General features: G+C 44.4%; 1 protein-coding gene across 2 annotated transcripts in view; it reads left to right on the forward strand.

Annotated features, from left to right (window-relative positions):
* Positions 1 to 17838, forward strand: part of Fbxl20 (F-box and leucine rich repeat protein 20) — a 66412-nt gene that overhangs the window by 26020 nt on the left and 22554 nt on the right. For both annotated transcript variants that reach the window (XM_052193936.1, XM_052193937.1), the window contains exons 2-5: positions 986 to 1047; positions 12379 to 12433; positions 15272 to 15346; positions 17211 to 17305. In XM_052193936.1, coding sequence (XP_052049896.1) covers positions 986 to 1047; positions 12379 to 12433; positions 15272 to 15346; positions 17211 to 17305 — 287 coding nt within the window. The remainder of the gene's footprint in view (positions 1 to 985; positions 1048 to 12378; positions 12434 to 15271; positions 15347 to 17210; positions 17306 to 17838) is intronic.

Raw genomic sequence — 17838 nt, forward strand, 5'->3', positions numbered from 1 at the left:
TACAGAACGAGTCCCAGGACAGCCAGGACTACACAGAGAAACCTTGTCTCTCAAAATAAAAACAATTGGACTGAAGAGAGCTCACACTGGCTGTTCCTTTAGACCCAGATTCAATTCCCAGCAGCCACATAGCAGCTCACAATGTCTGCAACTCCAGTTCCAGGGGAGTCATTGCACAAGGCCTTTGAGTGGAGAACACATCTGTGCATGCATACAAAATACCCATGCAAATTAAATAAATCTTCACAAAGAAAAAGATAAGGGGCTGTGTGTGTGTGTGTGTGTGTGTGTGTGTGTGTGTGTGTGTGTGTGTGTGTGTACACCTTTAATCCCAGCCCTGGAGGCAGAAGCAGGCAGATATCTGGGAGTTCAAGGTCAGAATCAACGTCTGATATTTTAAAAGAGGGCTCTGTAGAGAGCTTTAGTAATCCCAGACACTCACAGCTGGAGAAGTGGTGTAGGAGCTCCAACAGCAACTCACAGAACAACTAAGGTACCTTTTTTAGACTGCAGAGAAGAGAATTCTGTGGTTAGAGGTTGGGGACCTGAGTTTAGAGGGGAGGGGGTCTCCAAGTTCTGTAGATTACTATAGGCACCTAGATTGGATATAAAAGCTACGGAAGTATAGGGAGCTGATGTGTTGTCCTGCCATGCCTTGGGACTGTTGTATCTGGCTGTGGTCCCTGAGAGAATCAGGCTTATGTGTCTGTTCCCTCTGAGCCATCTCCCCAGTCCCCATTATACTTCGTATGTGTGGACACATCGGAGGAAGGAAGGAAGGGGTAACTGGCAGCTGTTGGTCCTCTCCTCCCTGGTGCTTTCCAGGGGCTGGGCTCAGACACCAAGCTTGGCAGCACTTGCTTCTGAGCCTTTGGCTGGGTCCCTTCACATTCTTTTTTAACATTTCCCATGAGGGAATTTTATCCAAACTGTGAACATGATAAATGTTAATGCCTGATGCAGTGATTTTTGTCTTGTTTTACAGATGTTCTCAAACAGTGATGAGGCTGTAATCAATAAAAAACTTCCCAAAGAGCTCCTGCTAAGGTAGGTCTGAGCCCTGACTCTGTGTCCATCAGTAGTGTATATAATATTTGTATGTGAAGTTAGCATTTGTAGCTGGTATTTTGTTTGGAGTGCTTATCAGGAGAGTCCAACCTTTTGACATTGTTTTCTACAAATGTGTCAGGCTATGTTCAGAACTGTCAGGAAGCCTACATTAGAAGGTCAGAGGTCACACTTGCTTGGTCTTTATTCCTTGGGCTTCTAAGTATATTGTAACAACCTTAAGCCTTTAGTAGCGGTGTTTAAACGTAGATATGTGTGTGATTTTGTGTCTTGGCTTTGCTTTTGCCTTACTGTAAGATAGGTAGAAAACCCAGTCCTCTGAAGAGGAATTCTAGTAATACTGCTTTTCCTGCTGCGATATTAAAACATTCCCAGCCGGGCATGGTGGTGCATACCTGTAATCCTAGCACTTGGGAGGCAGAGGCAGGGGAATTTCTGAGTTCGAGGCCAGCCTGGTCTACAGAGTGAGTTCCAGGACAGCCAGGACTACACAGAGAAACCCTGTCTTGAAAAACTAAAAAAAAAAAAAGAAAAAAATGTCCCTGTGTTGGAACTCGGTGAAATGCTGCCTCTCCTCATTCTCAGGCGTCTTTAGACACCTGCAGTGGGACAGACTTACACTTCTTCTTTTGTTCTTTTGGTTTTTTTGAAACAGTTTTTCTGTGTAGCCTTGGATCTCCTAGAACTCCCACTGTAGGCCAGGCCACACATTCAGATACCCATGTCTCTGCCCTAAAGTGATGCTCACAGATTTTGTTGCTGAATATTTAATTTAGACATCATTGACATGGATCTATTAGAAATCCAGTCTGAGGGCTGGTGAGATGGCTCAGTGGTTAAGAGCACCAACTGTTCTTCAGAAGGTCCTGAGTTCAATTCCCAGCAACCACATGGTGGCTCACAACCATCCTTAATGAGATCTGGTGCCCTCTTCTGGGGTGTCTGAAGACAGCTACAGTGTACTTGCATATAATAAATGAATAAATCTATCTTTAAAAAAAAAAGAAAGAAAAAAGAAATCCAGTCTGAAGCCAGATGTGGTGGTGCACACCTTTAATCCCAGCCCTGGAAGCTAGAGGCAGGTGGATCTCAGAGGCTAGCCTGGGTCTACACAGTGAGTTCCAGGACATCCAGAACTATATAGAGAAACCTTGTCTCAAAATACAACAAAAAGGGGCTTGAGAGACTGCTCAGTGATTAAGAACACTGGCTGCTCTTCCAAAGGTCTTGAGTTCAATTCCCAGCAACCACATGGTGGCTTCCAACCCTCTGTAAGGATCTGGCGCTGTCTTCTGGCCTGCAGATGTATATGCAACAGAGCACTCATACATTAAATAAAAATTCAAAAAGTAAAAAGGAATCCGTCTAGGCTGACTGTGGTGATACCTGGGAAGTGACGGCAGAGGGTCAGGAGGTGATGGCCATTCTTAGCTACATAGTCAGTTCAAGACCAGCCTGGGTTAAGAACCCTTTCTCAAAACATGAAAATAAAATGAACAATATAAAATTGAACCGTTTCAGGGCTGGAGAGATGGCTCAGCGGTTAAGAGCACTGACTGCTCTTCCAAAGGTTCTGAGTTCAAATCCCAGCAACCACATGGTGGCTCACAACCTTCTGTAATGAGATCTGATGCTCTCTTCTGGTGTGTCTGAAGACAGCTACAGCGTTCTTACATATAATAATAAATAAATCTTTAAAAAAAATTGAACCGTTTCTTGTTTACTAATGGAGCGACATGAGTCAGTAGAACTTGAGAGGCGTTTTTTTCTCTGCTGCCCAGTCATGGCCCTGGCTGGCCTGACACTGACAGAGTACTGGGAATCGAGGCATGTGCCCCACCACGCATGGCAGCGTGATCCTGTTAATGAACTGTTTTGAAAGTATCTCTCATTTGAACAAACAGAATGGCTTAGCACTTGCTGCAAAACTCCAAGGACCTGAGTTTGACCTCAGAACCCATGCAAAAGTAGAGAGGGAATGAAGAACCAAGGTCTGAGCCCTGAGCAGTCACCAAGGTGTGGCCCTCTTAACACCACCCCGCCATGCACAGGAAAGGGAGGATTTAAAAGACTTCCAAAGCCTGTATTTCTGGGTGGAAGACTTAAGATCCAAACCTGGTCAGAAATGTTGTGAGCTCAGCTTGTGCTCATCTTCCTGTACAAAGGAAGGAAGGAGCGGGAGAGAGCTGGCGAGCAGGACACGGAAATGCAGCTCCACGGAAAACACACGCCTCGTGGAGGCAACATGGGCTGTAGCAAATTCAGGCTACACACAGCTGAGTAAATAGAATTTTCACTATGTCATTTTCTTTGTGGCTGTATTAAAATTTTTAGATTCAATTACCAGCTGTCAGATTCTAGTTTTTTCTCACCTGGCTAAATTATTTTTCTTGAAAGGTTTCTAATTTCATTCAGGTAATATCCTAGGCATGAATCATTTAAATGAATAAGGTAGACAGGGTTTGGTGCTGTGCGCCTGTAATCCCAGCACTTGGGAAGCGGAGTCAGGCAGATCTGAGTTCAAGGATAGCCAGGGCTACATAGTGACCATAGTGACACCCTGTCTCAAAAAGAAAAATGAAATAAAAAGTTTTCTTCAGTAATGTCAAACTTGGAAAAAAGTCACAGTACAGACCAAAGCAGTGCTGACCCCAACAGTGTGAGCCCCAACAGTGTAGGCCCAAGCTCCCCTTTTTGCTGGACATGGTGATGCCTTCACCCACATGTATTCCCAGCATCCAAGAGTCTGAGCCCAAGAGATGATGACATAGAAGCCAACCTGAACTATATTCGGAAAGCAAACAAAACCCTGGTTGGGTAGACATGGGAGGAACTGACCCTCCTAAATGGCTGGTAGGGATGTAACACTAGTGCAGCCGCAGTTCTCAAAAAGCTAAGTTTAGAAATATCACATCACCAGCATTCCCACGCCACACATGAAGACCCCTACCCCAATAAATAACTGGAGTGGAGTAGTTAGGATGGCTATAGCAGCACAATTGATAGTAGTCAAACTTATAAATAACCCAGCTACTATAAACTGAAGAGTAGACAGGTGGCTCGTCCCCATACTAGACTGCTTATCTTAAAAAGAACAAAGTATAGATGTGTTCTGTGACCTGTGTCCCTGTGTGGAAGAAGTCAGACAGAGGGCCTCATGACTCTGTTCCTGTTATAGGTGTCCTGGATAGACAAATCCATGAGGCAGAGAGTAGAGTGCAGTTGCCTGGGGCTGGAGATGTAACTGGTACCCAGAGAGATTCTGTCTGCAAGGTGCTGAGGTTTGGTTTTGCAGGTAACTGCAGGCCAGGCATTTGGGTGCCACACAATGTGTGTGGAAGTCAGAGAGAGAACCAAACTGTTCTCTCCCTGGCGACTGAGGTCCAGGCAGCAGGCTTATTGGCAGTCGCCTTTACTACTACCTGAAGGTAAAGGTTTTCTTAGCCTTTCACAAATAGAAATCTACTAGATACCAGATAATGTTCTGTTTCACATTTAATCACAGATTTTTATGACACCTTGTAGCATCTGTACAGCAGTTAAGAAAACACTGGCATCTAAAATGTGAGCTTCTGATATTTCAGTTGACTTGAAGCCATATTTTAAGGTTTTTTGTTTTCTTTTGTCTTTTAACAAACAGGACTTCGTAAATGTTTCTCTTTGTTGTGATGTCCTTTTTTTTCTCTGAAAACTGCTATCACGTAAGATAAAATGTAAATTTCTGCCAACTGTAGTAATGATGCTTTCACTGAAACTGACCCATAATATGCAGGAAAAAATATTTATTTATTATTATATGTAAGTGCACCATAGCTGTCTTCAGACACACTACAAGAGGGCATCGGATCCCATTACAGATGGTTGTGAGTCAACATGTGGTTGCTGGAATTTGAACTCAGGACCTTTGGAAGAGTAGTCGATCTTAACCTGAGCCATTTCTCCAGCCCTTGAAGCGTTTTTCAACTGCCAATAATTAACACTCTTTCAACCCCAACCAAACAATATAGAGATTATCTCAGGTAAAGTAAAATACAAATGTAAATTCGGTTATCAGGTTGACTGGTTTAGGGACCTGTGAGAGATTTTAAGCCAAGTTGTGGGTTCTGTGGCCTTAAAGCTGCTTTTCCTTATGGGAACTTGGTATGGCCACTGTCACATACCGGGCTACTGTCTTTCCATGTTAGCTCTGGGTACAGAGATAGTTAATATTGATCCCTAGTAATGACTTTTCTCAGATTGTAGCTCAATTATTCTAATCTGAACCAGTCACTTTAACTGACCCATGCTAGTCAGTTAGAAGGAAGTGGACATTGGAGAGTCAGTGTCACCGCAGAAGATAGCACACATAGAGCAGCCATGAGCCTTCTTCAGTTGGGGCTCCTGTGTGGGTGCAGAAGCTCCTAGTGTGGCTTCTCTCAGTCAGCCTTTTGATAGGTTTTGAATATATGCTATGCTATGACAAAATATTTGGCCTAGATAATTTCTCAAGTGTTTTGGAGACTGGGGAGTCCAAGGGCAGGGTGTGGGTATTTGATGCTCACTTCTACACATTGTAATCTAGTCAAAGATTAGTCACTTGCTGGGCAATGGTGACACACGCCTTTAATCCCAGCACTCTGGGAGGCAGAGGCAGGTGGATTTCTGAGTTCGAGGCTAGCCTGGTCTACAGTGTGAATTTCATCAGGACAGCCAGGGCTATACAGAGAAACCCTGTCTCAACAAAACCAAAAAAACAACAACAACAACAACAACAAAACAAAACAAAAACACAAAAAAGCAAGAACAAAAACTCTTTTTTGAGAGTCTATCTTCCTCTTTTTCCTGGATTTTATTTTATGAAGGAGTCTACTTACATGCATGTGCATGTCATGTGCACGTTTCGTGCCTTTGGAAGCTAGAAGAGCATGGAATCCCTTGAAACTGGAGTTACAGATGTTTGTGAGATGTCATGACTGAAAATAGTCTTGGTTTAGCTGTGGATCAAAGGTAATTTTCTATGTTTTAAGCAAACATATAATAATTAACATTTTTATTGAAAAATAAGCATTCTAATAACCATGACTTTACCCCAGTAAAACATTATCTTACATTTTTTGTTTTGTTTGAGACACTGTCCCACACTGCAGGCCTGGCTGTCCTGGAACTCACTATGTAGACCAGGCTAGCCTCATACTCAAGAGATACGCCTGCCTCTGCCTCCTGAGCACTGGGACTAAAGGTGTGTCCCACCAGGCCCATTGCTCATCCTACTTTTGTATTTCTTCAAAAAAGAAAGAGAAACTCCCAGGCGCCTCCTGGCCCCTGAGGATGTGGTGAGCCTGAGGGGGGGCCCTGTTTTCACCATCCCGTAGCCTTTGCGCCTGTTCACTGCCAGTCTCTGTGGCCATCATCACAGTGCGCGTGTAAATGCAGCAAGTCTTACTCCCAGTGCACACGCAGCCCCTGTGGTGAAAGAGAATGTCATTAGTAGTCCTACATTGCATTGTTTTACTTTATGTGCTTAGATGGTTTTTCCGCATGTATGTCTGTGTATCGGATGTGCGCAGTAACTACAGAGGCCAAAAGAAGGCATCAGACCCCCTGGGACTGCAGTTACAGATGGTTGAGTGGCCGTGTGGGTTCTGAGAATCAAAACCATTGCTTTTCTTGTGTAGAGATAGCTTCTACTTTGCTGTAGAAATTGTTGTCTCTAAAGTTTACTGCCTCCACATGTTACCTTAGGCCTGGTCCCAGAAGGGTCTAGCCTCCATATAATCTTATGTAGGCCTCAAATGTTTTCAGCCTCCGAGCCTTGCTGCTGAACAAGCTCACCCTTTTCTTTCTAAAGAATTTTTTTTTATTATTATATGTAAGTACACTATAAATGTCTTCAGACACTCCAGAAGAGGGTGTCGGTTCTCAATACAGATGGTTGTGAGCCACCATATGGTTGTTGGGATTTGAACTCAGGACCTTCGGAAGATGCTCTTAACCTCTGAACCATCTCTCCAGCCCAAGCTCACCCTTTCTTGTTCTCACTGAGCTCTGACTGGCTGATGCAACTCAGGTGCTCTGCCTCATTCAGTCTGGCTTCTCTCGGTTTCTCCTGAATTGTTCTATTTAACCTCAAACTCACTCTAGCGATCTGCTCCAATCCTCTGGCTCTGCTCATCCTCTGCCTTGTTCTGTCTCGCCTGTGTCTCGCTTGTTTTCTCTGCAACTTGTCTCTGTGCAACTGTCCCATTAGCCTACTCACGCTCGCGCTCTTCCCCCCCCCCCCCATGAGAATTGGGCATATCCTGTTCTGTCAACTCTTTTGAATTTGTGACTTGCCGGCCACCTCACTATACCTAGAAACAGGTTCTTCAGTAAGACACAATCAGGGTTTTAGAGTGTGATTAGATATCCTGTAATATCTTTTGCTTTTTTTTTAATCATGTATTTTATGCCTGTTTTGCCTTTATGTATTTGTGTGCACCACATGCATGTCTAGTGTCCTCATTGGGTCCCTGGAACTGTAGCTGCAGATGGTTGTGAGCCACCTCATGGGCACAGGTGGTTGTGAGCCACCTCGTGGTGCTGAGAGTTGAATCCAAGTCCTCTGCAAGAACAAGTGCTCAACCCCTGAGCCATCTCTCCAGCCCCTCCGAGTTTAGTTTAGAGCATTAGGACTGCCATAAAGTTCCAATAGTAATATAGACAACAAAGTTTGAATGTCTTCCAACGGCCTGTGTGTTGACGACTTGGTCCTTAGTCTTTGGTTTTGTTAAGAGCTCTTAGGAGTTAAGGGCTAGTAGGATATGAAGTTATTGGCAGTGAGCCCTTGGGGAATGTTGGGATCCTGGCATCTCTGTGCCTCTCTCTGCTTCCTGGCTGTCACATGTCCCCTCATGTTGCTATCCCACCTCACCAACATCTAAGCAACAGCAGAGCCAAGTGTGTTATGAAACCTGGAATTGCGATCATCGGGTATTTGGCGCGGTGGTGAAAGTCTAACTTACATGGTATATATACACTAAAGTGCTTCATGTGTTCTGTACAGTGTAGATTGAGAAAGGTCACATACCACTGGGTATCATTCAGTTAAAAAAGTACCTGGGGTACCACGCTCAGGGGTCTGGCGTGACCTCTCCAGATCTGTGACAGGAAACACGTGAAAAGCTGAGAGTGTCAGCGGGCCTCTCGTCCCAACTCTGGCAGCAGCAACTGTTTACAGAGCGAGAGTCCCAGGACAACCAGGGCCACTGTGACCCTATCTCAACCTCTCTTCCCGCCGAAACAGACAGGAAACCAGAGCTCAGACGGCTCAGAGCTAAGGGCATTGGTGTTCTTACAGCGCACCAGGCTTGGTTCCCTGCCCTCACTGCGGCTCAGAGCTCCCCATAACTACAGTTCTAGAGGATACCGTGCCTTTGTTTGATACCTGTAGGGACCAGACATACAGGTTGTGTGTGCGCGCGCGCACGCATACGCACATGCATGCAGACCAAACAATCATACACAGAAAACAAGATAAATCAGAAGACTTGAGCACACCGCAGGTAGAGGCACACATTTTTAGTCCCTGTACTTGGATGGCAGAGATGGTTGAGTCTGTATGAGTTGGAGGCCAGCCTGTGACCCTGCCACAGGAAAACAACAAACTCATGAGAGGGACTGGTGTACGTCTGTAATCCTAGCACTTGGGAGATAGAGGCAGGAGAATTGCCCACCAGTTTTGAGGCCAACTTGCTGCTGCTGCTCCTTCTAGATTCTTTGTTCTTCCTCCCTTTCTTCAGAAGCCAGTGCGAAATGGGCTGTGTGTGTTTCTGGGGATGGAATTCAGGTCCATGGCATGCTAGACAATCACCCAAGCTCGGGTGCAGGTCCTACTAACGCCTGATTACTCATTTTATCATCTCATCGTAGTCACTGGCTGGGCTCTTCTTCCGGGGTTTTGCTTTTGCCAACACTGCAGGATATAGAGCAGTTGTGTTTCCAAGTCCTGTTGCTTCTCACTTAACCCTTGCAACTCAGTATCAGCTTTAATCAGTCTCTCATGTGGAACAAATGAAAATATATCGGAAATCTAAGATGGGCTTGGTAAGTGTGCGATCCCAGCTGCTTGGCCAGCGCCATGTGGGTGCTGGGAACCAGGCCTGGTAAGAACACCAGGGCCCTTGGCTGCGAGCCAGTGAGCCAGCCCACCTCTCGTGTGTTTTCCTGTCTGTTTTAGGGGGAAGGGAAGTTGAGACAGGGTGGCATTAAGTGGCCCTGGTTGTCCCAAGACTCTGACTGTGTAGACCAGGGTGAATTTACGGTCATCCTTAGACCTTCTCTCTCTCTCTCACACACACACACACACACACACTGTTGTCAAATGATTTCTGACAGGCAGCTTAGCCCTTCAGTAGGGAACTCAGGTGATGCTGGAAAGCCATTAGCCACGTGCAGATGGATGGAGTTGAACTGGAGAATATAAGTGGTGCTAGTGGGAACTGGTGGGCAGCGTGGCCCTGCGATTGATCCCAGCAGCATGCACACACAAAAATCGCTAAAATTATAAAAATCTTAGAATAAGTCATAGAAGGATGTCTCCCTAAAGTTGTCCCTAACAATGATATTTTTTTAAGATTTATTTATTTATTATATGTAAGTATACTGTGGCTGTCTTCAGACACACCAGAAGAAGGTGTCAGATCTTGTTAGGGATAGTTGTGAGCCACCATGTGGTTGCTGGGATTTGAACTCAGGACCTTCAGAAGAGCAGTCAGTGCTCTTAACCGCTGAGCCATCTCTCCAGCGCCAATGCTTTCTTGATTGTGATTCCTCAGACTACAGAAATGGAAAAAAAAAGCATGTTGTTGCTTGGTCTACATCATGATCTAAAACTTTTCTACATTAAAAGATGCTACAGCAATGACAAGGCAGCCTGAGCCATGAAGGAAATGCGTGTATAACTCTGAGTGTGGAAGGAAGTGCATGTGTAACGAAGGAACAGAGGACTTCACAGTCTGACAAGAAAGCCCACAAACTACCTAATTTTAAAACAACTGCCAGGTGGTGGTTGCGCACGCCTATAATCCCAGCACTTGGGAGGCGGAGGCAGGTGGATTTCTGAATTCGAGGCCAGCCTGGTCTGCAGAGTGAGTTCCAGGACAGCCAGGGCTATACAGAGAAACCCTGTCTTGAAAAACCAAAAAGAATAAATAAATAAAAAATAAAACAACCACAGGTCTTAAATAGATGGTTTTCCAAAGAAAATGTGCAAATGGCCAAAAAGCACATCAGAACATTCCCAAACTTTGTGTAGTGTCTTAAATGTAGTACCTGGGAGGCCAATGCAGAAGAATTGTCCTGAGTTTGAAGCCACGTAGTGTACAGAGTGAGAGTCTGCCTCAAAACACCAACCATAAAGACACAGAGATAACCAATTTTTTAAAATATTTGTTTATTTACTTATTTGTTTGGTTTTTTTTCTCCTTTTTTTTTCTTTTTTCTTTTTTTTTCTTTTTCTTTTTTTTTTTTGGATTTGGTTTTTTCGAGACAGGGTTTCTCTGTATAGCCCTGGCTGTCCTGGAACTCACTCTGTAGACCAGGCTGGCCTCAAACTCAGAAATCCGCCTGCCTCTGCCTCCCAGAGCGCTGGGATTACAGGCGTGCGCCACCACTGCCCAGCCACTTACTTATTTATTTATTATATGTGAGTACACTGTAGCTGTCTTCAGACACCAGAAGAAGGCGACAGATCATTTTACAGGTGGCTGTGAGCCACCAGCCACCATGTTGGTGCTGGGATTTGAACTCAGGACCTTCAGTAGAGCAGTTGGTGCTCTTAAGCTCTGAGCCACCTCTCCATCCAACCCCTCTTTTTCTTTTCTTTTTTTTTTAATGATTATATTTTTATTTGTTTTATGTACATGAGTACACTGTCATGGTTTTCAGACACACTAGAAGGGGGTATCCTATTATAGACGGTTGTGAGCTACCATGTGGTTGCTGGGAATTGAACTCAGGACCTCTGGAAGAGCAGTCAGTGCTCTTAATGGGTGAGCCATCTCTCCAGCTCCCAAGATACCAGTTCTTATTTCACAGCCATTAGTGAGGCTGTTAAAAACAAGAAGCCAAGCATAGTAGAGCGTGCCTATAATCCCAGCACTTGGGAGGCAGAGGCAGGTGGATCTCTGTGAATTCAAGGGCAGCCTGGTTTACAGAGCAAGTTCCAGAACAGGCTGTGGTATTACAGAAGACAGAGAGGGAGGGAGGAGAGAATGTTAGCAAAGATGGGGCAATTGGAACTTTTTTTCACTCATAAATAGGTGTTTAAAATGGTACAACTGATGCGTAGCAGAACAACAAACTGTACTTTTGGGTATATAGCTGAAATAATTGAAGTTGGACTCAAGCAGGTATTGTGTACACAGAAACAGAACTTGTAGTAACCGGTTGAGGAAGGTAACATAAGAATCCATCAGTGAATGTACAGCATATAGAGTTTTATATAATGAACTAGTATTCAGCCTTACAAATGAAATAATTGCAAGTTCTTACCCAGAGAGATAGAAGAAAGGGCTTGGGCAGGCTGGAAGAGAATGGTGAGTTACTGTTAAATACAAAGTTTCTGCTTGACTTGAGGCTGGTGATAGTGAGACAGAATGAAAGCCAATACTAAACGGCCCCAACTACACTACTTTAATAGTTAGTTTGGGGGCTGGCCCTCAACTGCTCTGTCTTTCGGGGTGAAAGAATTATTTTGGCAAATTGTTCAGGGTATATTTGTATTTGTTTGAAAGAACTGCCACAACAGGCGGTGGTGGTACACGCCTTTAATCCCAGCACTTGGGAGGCAGAGGCAGGTGGATTTCTGAGTTCGAGGCCAGCCTGGTCTACAGAGTGAGTTCCAGGACAGCCAGGGCTACACAGAGAAACCCTGTCTCAAAAAACCAAAAAAGAGAAAAAGAGAACTGCCTCTGGGTGATGGAAGTGTTTCTGTTGTGTATATAATATTCTGTAAACATCATTATAGGCTAAATCCAACTTCTTAAGCAACTGTTCGTGGGTAGAAAGGGGATTAGAGAAAAGGGTGTCCTAGAGGGATGACAGGAAGCAGGGTACAGTGCTATACCTAAATGAAAAGGTGATGAAACCAGTAATTTTATACACTAAAACTTTTTATTTAAAAGACTAAAAGAGTGGTTGCACACCTGTAAGCCTACCACTCCAGAGGTTGTTGCAGGCTCATGAGTTCAAAGCTGTCTTGGACCTCATGATGAGGTAGGCAGGTATAAGAGACAGACTATCTGTAAGAGTGAGAAAAAATGATAAACACTTGTCCCTTTCTTTTCTTCTTAGGATATTTTCTTTCCTGGATGTTGTTACCCTGTGTCGCTGTGCTCAGGTCTCCAGGGTAAGATGACATGGTGATGGGGGACCTTTTCTTGGATGGGGAGTGTGATAGCCTTTTAGGTGTTGCTTGTACATTTTACAGAAGATATTATTTCTCACAGAGTACCCTGTCCAGGCCGTGCTCTGTGATTGAGTTGTTTCATGTACTGTTTCTAATATTTGCATGATACAAACAGAAGGGGAACTTCACATTGAGAGCCTTAACTCAAGCTGGGCATTGGTGGAGCACACCTGTAATCCCAGCACTCTGGGAGGCAGAGGCAGGCAGATTTCTGAGTTCGAGGCCAGCCTGATCTACAGAGTGAGTTCCAGGACAGCCAGGGCTACACAGAGAAACCCTGACTCGAAAAAAAAAAATCCAAAAAAAAAAAAAGAAGGAAAGAAAGAAAGCCTTAACTCTGCTCATGAGGAAAACATATTTTACTGTTCTTACAGTTAATTTCATAACAGCACATAGGCATGCATGCGAGGGTATTATACAGGCTCTCTTGTGTACATGATTCTCATGTTTTCTCCATATAGCCTTTTCTTCAAAAATGACAGTAGGGGAGAAAAGCTGCAGTGTAGCCAGCAGGCGGGGGTTCCCATGAAGTAGAGTTTCCATGTCCGCATGGGCCCAAGTGTCTCTTCAAACCACCTATAACTCCTACCACCACTATATTCGAGAACCCAAAAACCTTAATGTAGAAATTTCCCCTTTCTGGTAATTTTAAAATAACTTTTCCATGCTAAAATCTCTACTTGCTTGTATATCCACCATGTTGGAAACAAGGAGCAGTGTTGTGATTTCTTTAGGCTGCTTTTGTTTAGGTAACTGTACAGTCTTCGTGTGCAAACCTTCTTGCCAGTGAGCACACTTTCCTGTCTGGCTCTATAAAGCCCTGAGGCAGAGGTGTTCACCGTAATCTCTGATAGTGGTTTTCACTTAGGAAGGTGGGGAACTGCCAAATCTCCGTAACCCTGGACTGCTAGTGCCTTGTGGTGTCCTATTGTTTCCATACTTGTGGATTGTACTGGGAAGGAGACATTTGCTCTTGTGGTACTAGGATTGTGTCTCGTGCCGGGCACATTGTAGGCCAGGCCTGACACTGCCCGGACTTTGAGGTTTTTTGCTTTGTTTTGTTTTTTAATGCAGACTCTAGGGAGGAACCTGTCATTCTTAATTTTAGGCTGAGTTCTGCATTTTTCCTCCAGTGAAGAACCTGGCGAGGACTAGCACACAATCAGAGATATATTTAGCCCAAGAATCTCTTAAACGTGGTTTTTTAAGAGTTTTATTTGTTAACTTCCCATGATTAACTATTTAAAACAAAATGGGGGGGGGAGGGACACTGGAAAAATGTGAAGCCACAAGGAGAACGTCACATTGAGCACATCAGAAACCACTCGGAAAACAAACCTAGTTTTAGAATAACTGCTTGCTTGCCTTCGCACCCTCACATGCTTTCTGCTGATCATGTGACCGTTACCGTTGGGTTTCTCAGAATATCCAGAATTTGGTTTTGGAAATCTTGAAGGAAAGTAGGAAATGGTGGCCCAAGCCCTTAATCCCATCCCTTTGGGAGGCAGAGGCTGAGGGGTCTCTAAGAGTTCCTGGTCACTCAGTGCTACAGTCTCAAAAAAAATTGTTTGTCAGATAAATGATTATAAATATAACCTTTATTAAATTGCTTTTTTAATTTATTGTAATAAAGAATACTCTAGAACTGAATATGATGGCTCATACCTATAACTCTGATGCTTGAGTATCTTGGGTTTGAGTACACCCTAGGCTACATAATGAAACACATGCAGAAGAATATATATTGTTCTGAACAATAAATGACTTCATTACATAATTAAGAGGAAGCTTTTCTGTTGTTGTTGTTGTTGTTTGTTTGTTTGTTTGTTTTTTCGAGACAGGGTTTCTCTGTGTAGCCCTGGCTGTCCTGGAACTCACTCTGTAGACCAGGCTGGCCTCTAACTCAGAAATCCTCCTGCCTCTGCCTCCCAGAGTGCTGGGATTACAGGCGTGCGCCACCACCTTCCTGGCTAAGAGGAAGCTTTTAAAGGGTTTAAAATGTCAAATGATACACAGCAAACAAGCTCCTACTGACATGGTCTCACACCCAATCCTGAATGTTGAAAACTAAAGAGACATATAACAGTTTTAAGTTTGTAGTTTTAAGATTAGCACTGAGAAGCCAGACGGTGGTAGCACATGCCTGTAATCCCAGCACTTGGGAAGAAGAGAGAGGCAGGCGGATTTCTGAGTTCGAGCCAGCCTGGTCTACAAAGTGAGTTCCAGGACAGCCAGGGCTATACAGAGAAACCGTGTCTCCATAAAAAACGAAAAAATCCAAACCCCCTTCCACCCCCCCCCAAAAAAAGGATTAGCACCGAGGCCTGGGCCTGGCACCTAAGTGAGCTATAGAGGCTGAAGCGGGAGATGAGGGGATTTTAAGTTGGTGCGGCTGGCACCGCAAGCCCTTTCCTAAAACATACGACTAGGACTGCAGCTTGGTTGTACAGTGCCTGCCTAGCAGGTATAGGGTCCTGGATTTCATCCCCAGTGAGACAGACAGTAAAATAAAATTGTCACAGAGTCAAGTTGGTCAGAATATCGACCGATTATGAAGCCTAGCTGAGCGAGTATATAGATAACGAGGAAGCACAGTTAGAGAAAGATCCCACCGCGGCTTCTGCTGCCTCTTCAGGAGCTCCTGCCCTGCTGCATGTCCCTTGGAGACTGAGGACATTTTGATCCATCTCAATTATTTGTTAGTTGAATTGTGAATTTAAATATTACAATTTCTGTTTTCATTTTGAACTCTGTTCATTCTCTTTTTATTCAAAACAGGCCTGGAATGTCCTAGCTCTGGATGGCAGTAACTGGCAACGAATAGACCTGTTTGATTTCCAGAGAGACATTGAGGTATGACTCCGTAGTGTGGGGGGGGACACTGAGGTATGACTCCGTAGTGTGTGTGGGGGAGACACTGAGGTATGACTCTGTAGTGTTGGGGGGGTGGGGGGAGGACACTGAGGTATTACTCCATGGTGGTGGTGGGGGGGACATGGAAATATAGTTTTGTGGTGGACCCATTTGTCTCATTAGTAGTTACAGCATTAGTCCTAGCCATAGAAATCTTTTTCCACTGAAGAACTTACTAGTTTTGGTCCAGCTGAACTTCTTGGAAGCCTCCAGTATTCCCAAGAGGATTTCCCTAACTGGGTGTGGTGGCGCAGGCCTATAATCTCAGCAGAGTCAGGCAAACCATTGTGAACTGGAGACCAGCCTGTCTGCATAGTGAGACCCTGTGTCAGTGCAAAACGAGACAAGAGCAAAGTGTTTCTTCAGGTTTGGGAAGAGGGTGCTAGGACTCGAACCCAGAGCCTGGAACGCAACCTGGTCTGCTTCTCTCCCCCTAGTTTCTCCTTCAGTTTTTGAGGATAAGTGGAATTAGCTTATCCCTGAAATACCACTAAGTTCTTCATAACTTTAGTCCTGAGAACAAAGGTTTTGTTTTGTAGTTTTTATGTTTGTTTATTTTACAGTAAGTAGGCTTAAACTTGTTGGGGGTGTTTTTTGTGTTTATTCTTGATGTGTGCTTTGATTCTTGGGGGAACAAAAATACAGATAATTAAAACTCTTAAATTGTTTTTACTAATAAGAGACAATTTTCTTGGGGTACGTTCTTTTTTTCTCATATAATCTTTTAGTGTAGCCTGTAAGTTTCCTCTGAGTAGAAAAGTATAATAGCATTCAGGCATGCACACACCTCTGACCCCAGCACATGCGAGATAAAGCCCAGAAGATCAGAAAGAAGTGCAAGGTCAGGGATCAGCATAAGGACCTGAGTTCATACCCCAGCAGCTGTGTGCAGGTCAGGGAGGGAGGTGCACCGGGGGAGCCTGGAGGAGACAGATCCATCCTGGAAGCACGCCAGCTAGTCAGGCTACCTCATGGAAGGTCTGCTCAGAGAGAAACCTTTTCAAAACATCAAGTGAAGCCATAGTTAGAGAAGACAAGCAGGCCTCCCAGCAGCCCCTGGACCTGCACATGTGTGTGCCACACGGAGTTCAAGGTCACCCTCAGCCTTGTAGGAATCATACAAGGGACACACTGCAAAATCAGTAACAAAAAATAGAAGTGAAGACGTGGCTCAGCAGTTAAGAGCACTGTCTGCTTTTCTAGAGGACCCTGGTGTTGATTCCCAGCACCCACATGGCAGCTCACAACCCTCTGTAGCTCCAGTTTCAGAAAATCAGGCCCCCTGTTGTGGCCAACACAGGCATGCATGCAACCTGAGCACTTATATTAAAATTTTAAAAAGGCACAAAAACGCATTAACATTATACTGCATTTACCATGCGCTTTCCTGAGCTCCTAGATGTATGTACTTAATAAACCTGGCCCACAGGATCATTTAGCAAGATGGCGAGTGCACCTTGAGTTCCTGCTATGTGCAGAGTGCTCTAGTCACTTCCTCAAAGGACACAGGAGCAAATGCGGACGGTTAGTTATGTCCTCCCTTAGCTGTGGTTAACCCAGACGAGCCACACGCATGACTTGAGTTCTACAAGAACTAGACAGGACCACTCCTCAAGTACAGGTGGCCCTTCAAGTTAAAGAGAGAATGCAGACCTGCTGTGTTCGAGTAGATGGGCTTCTCAGAGTATGTCGGGATTTTCTTAGAATTCTCTTAAAAGCCTTTTTCTCTGTGTATAATTTTTTTTAATGAGGATGTATTCTTGTCAAAGACAAACTGTCTTTTTGCTTAACTGTCTCTTCATAGGGCCGGGTAGTGGAAAATATTTCAAAACGATGTGGAGGCTTTTTACGAAAGTTAAGTCTTCGCGGGTGTCTCGGAGTAGGAGACAATGCATTAAGGTAAAAAGAAAACTTTAAAAATAACTTTCAGTCTTGTAAAGAACAGTGCCAACTCACTTAGAAGAGGCTAAACACTAAGTAGCTTTTTAAATTTCTAAGCTGTTAAAAATGCAAAATGTACATTGGCTGTAACAAATTTCTAGTAGGAAGAGGAGACCCACGGTGCAGTGTGTCCACCAAGGAGGCACCAGGGTGCCTGGGCCACACAGCAAATACTGGACAAAGACTATGTCAAAATGCTCCACACTAGAGCCGTCCTCGGGGCCTTTAGTTTGACTACAGACTTCGATTAATTCAAAGATAAATCATTTTCAGCTTTTGTTGCCATAAAGATCCACGTTTAATCTCAGAAACTGAGAGGTTACAGCAGAGGGATTGCAAATCCAAGGTCAGCCAGGGCTACATGGGGAGACCTTCTGAGAGCAGTAAAAGAAGAAACACATTGACAGCTTTAAAGAACTGTGTGTGGAGTCAGGGGTGGTGGCACATGCCTTAAATCCCATCACTGGGAAGGCAGAGGCAGGTGGATGTCT

The sequence above is a fragment of the Apodemus sylvaticus genome, chromosome 10, assembly GCF_947179515.1.
Source record: "Apodemus sylvaticus chromosome 10, mApoSyl1.1, whole genome shotgun sequence".
Taxonomy (NCBI): domain Eukaryota; kingdom Metazoa; phylum Chordata; class Mammalia; order Rodentia; family Muridae; genus Apodemus; species Apodemus sylvaticus.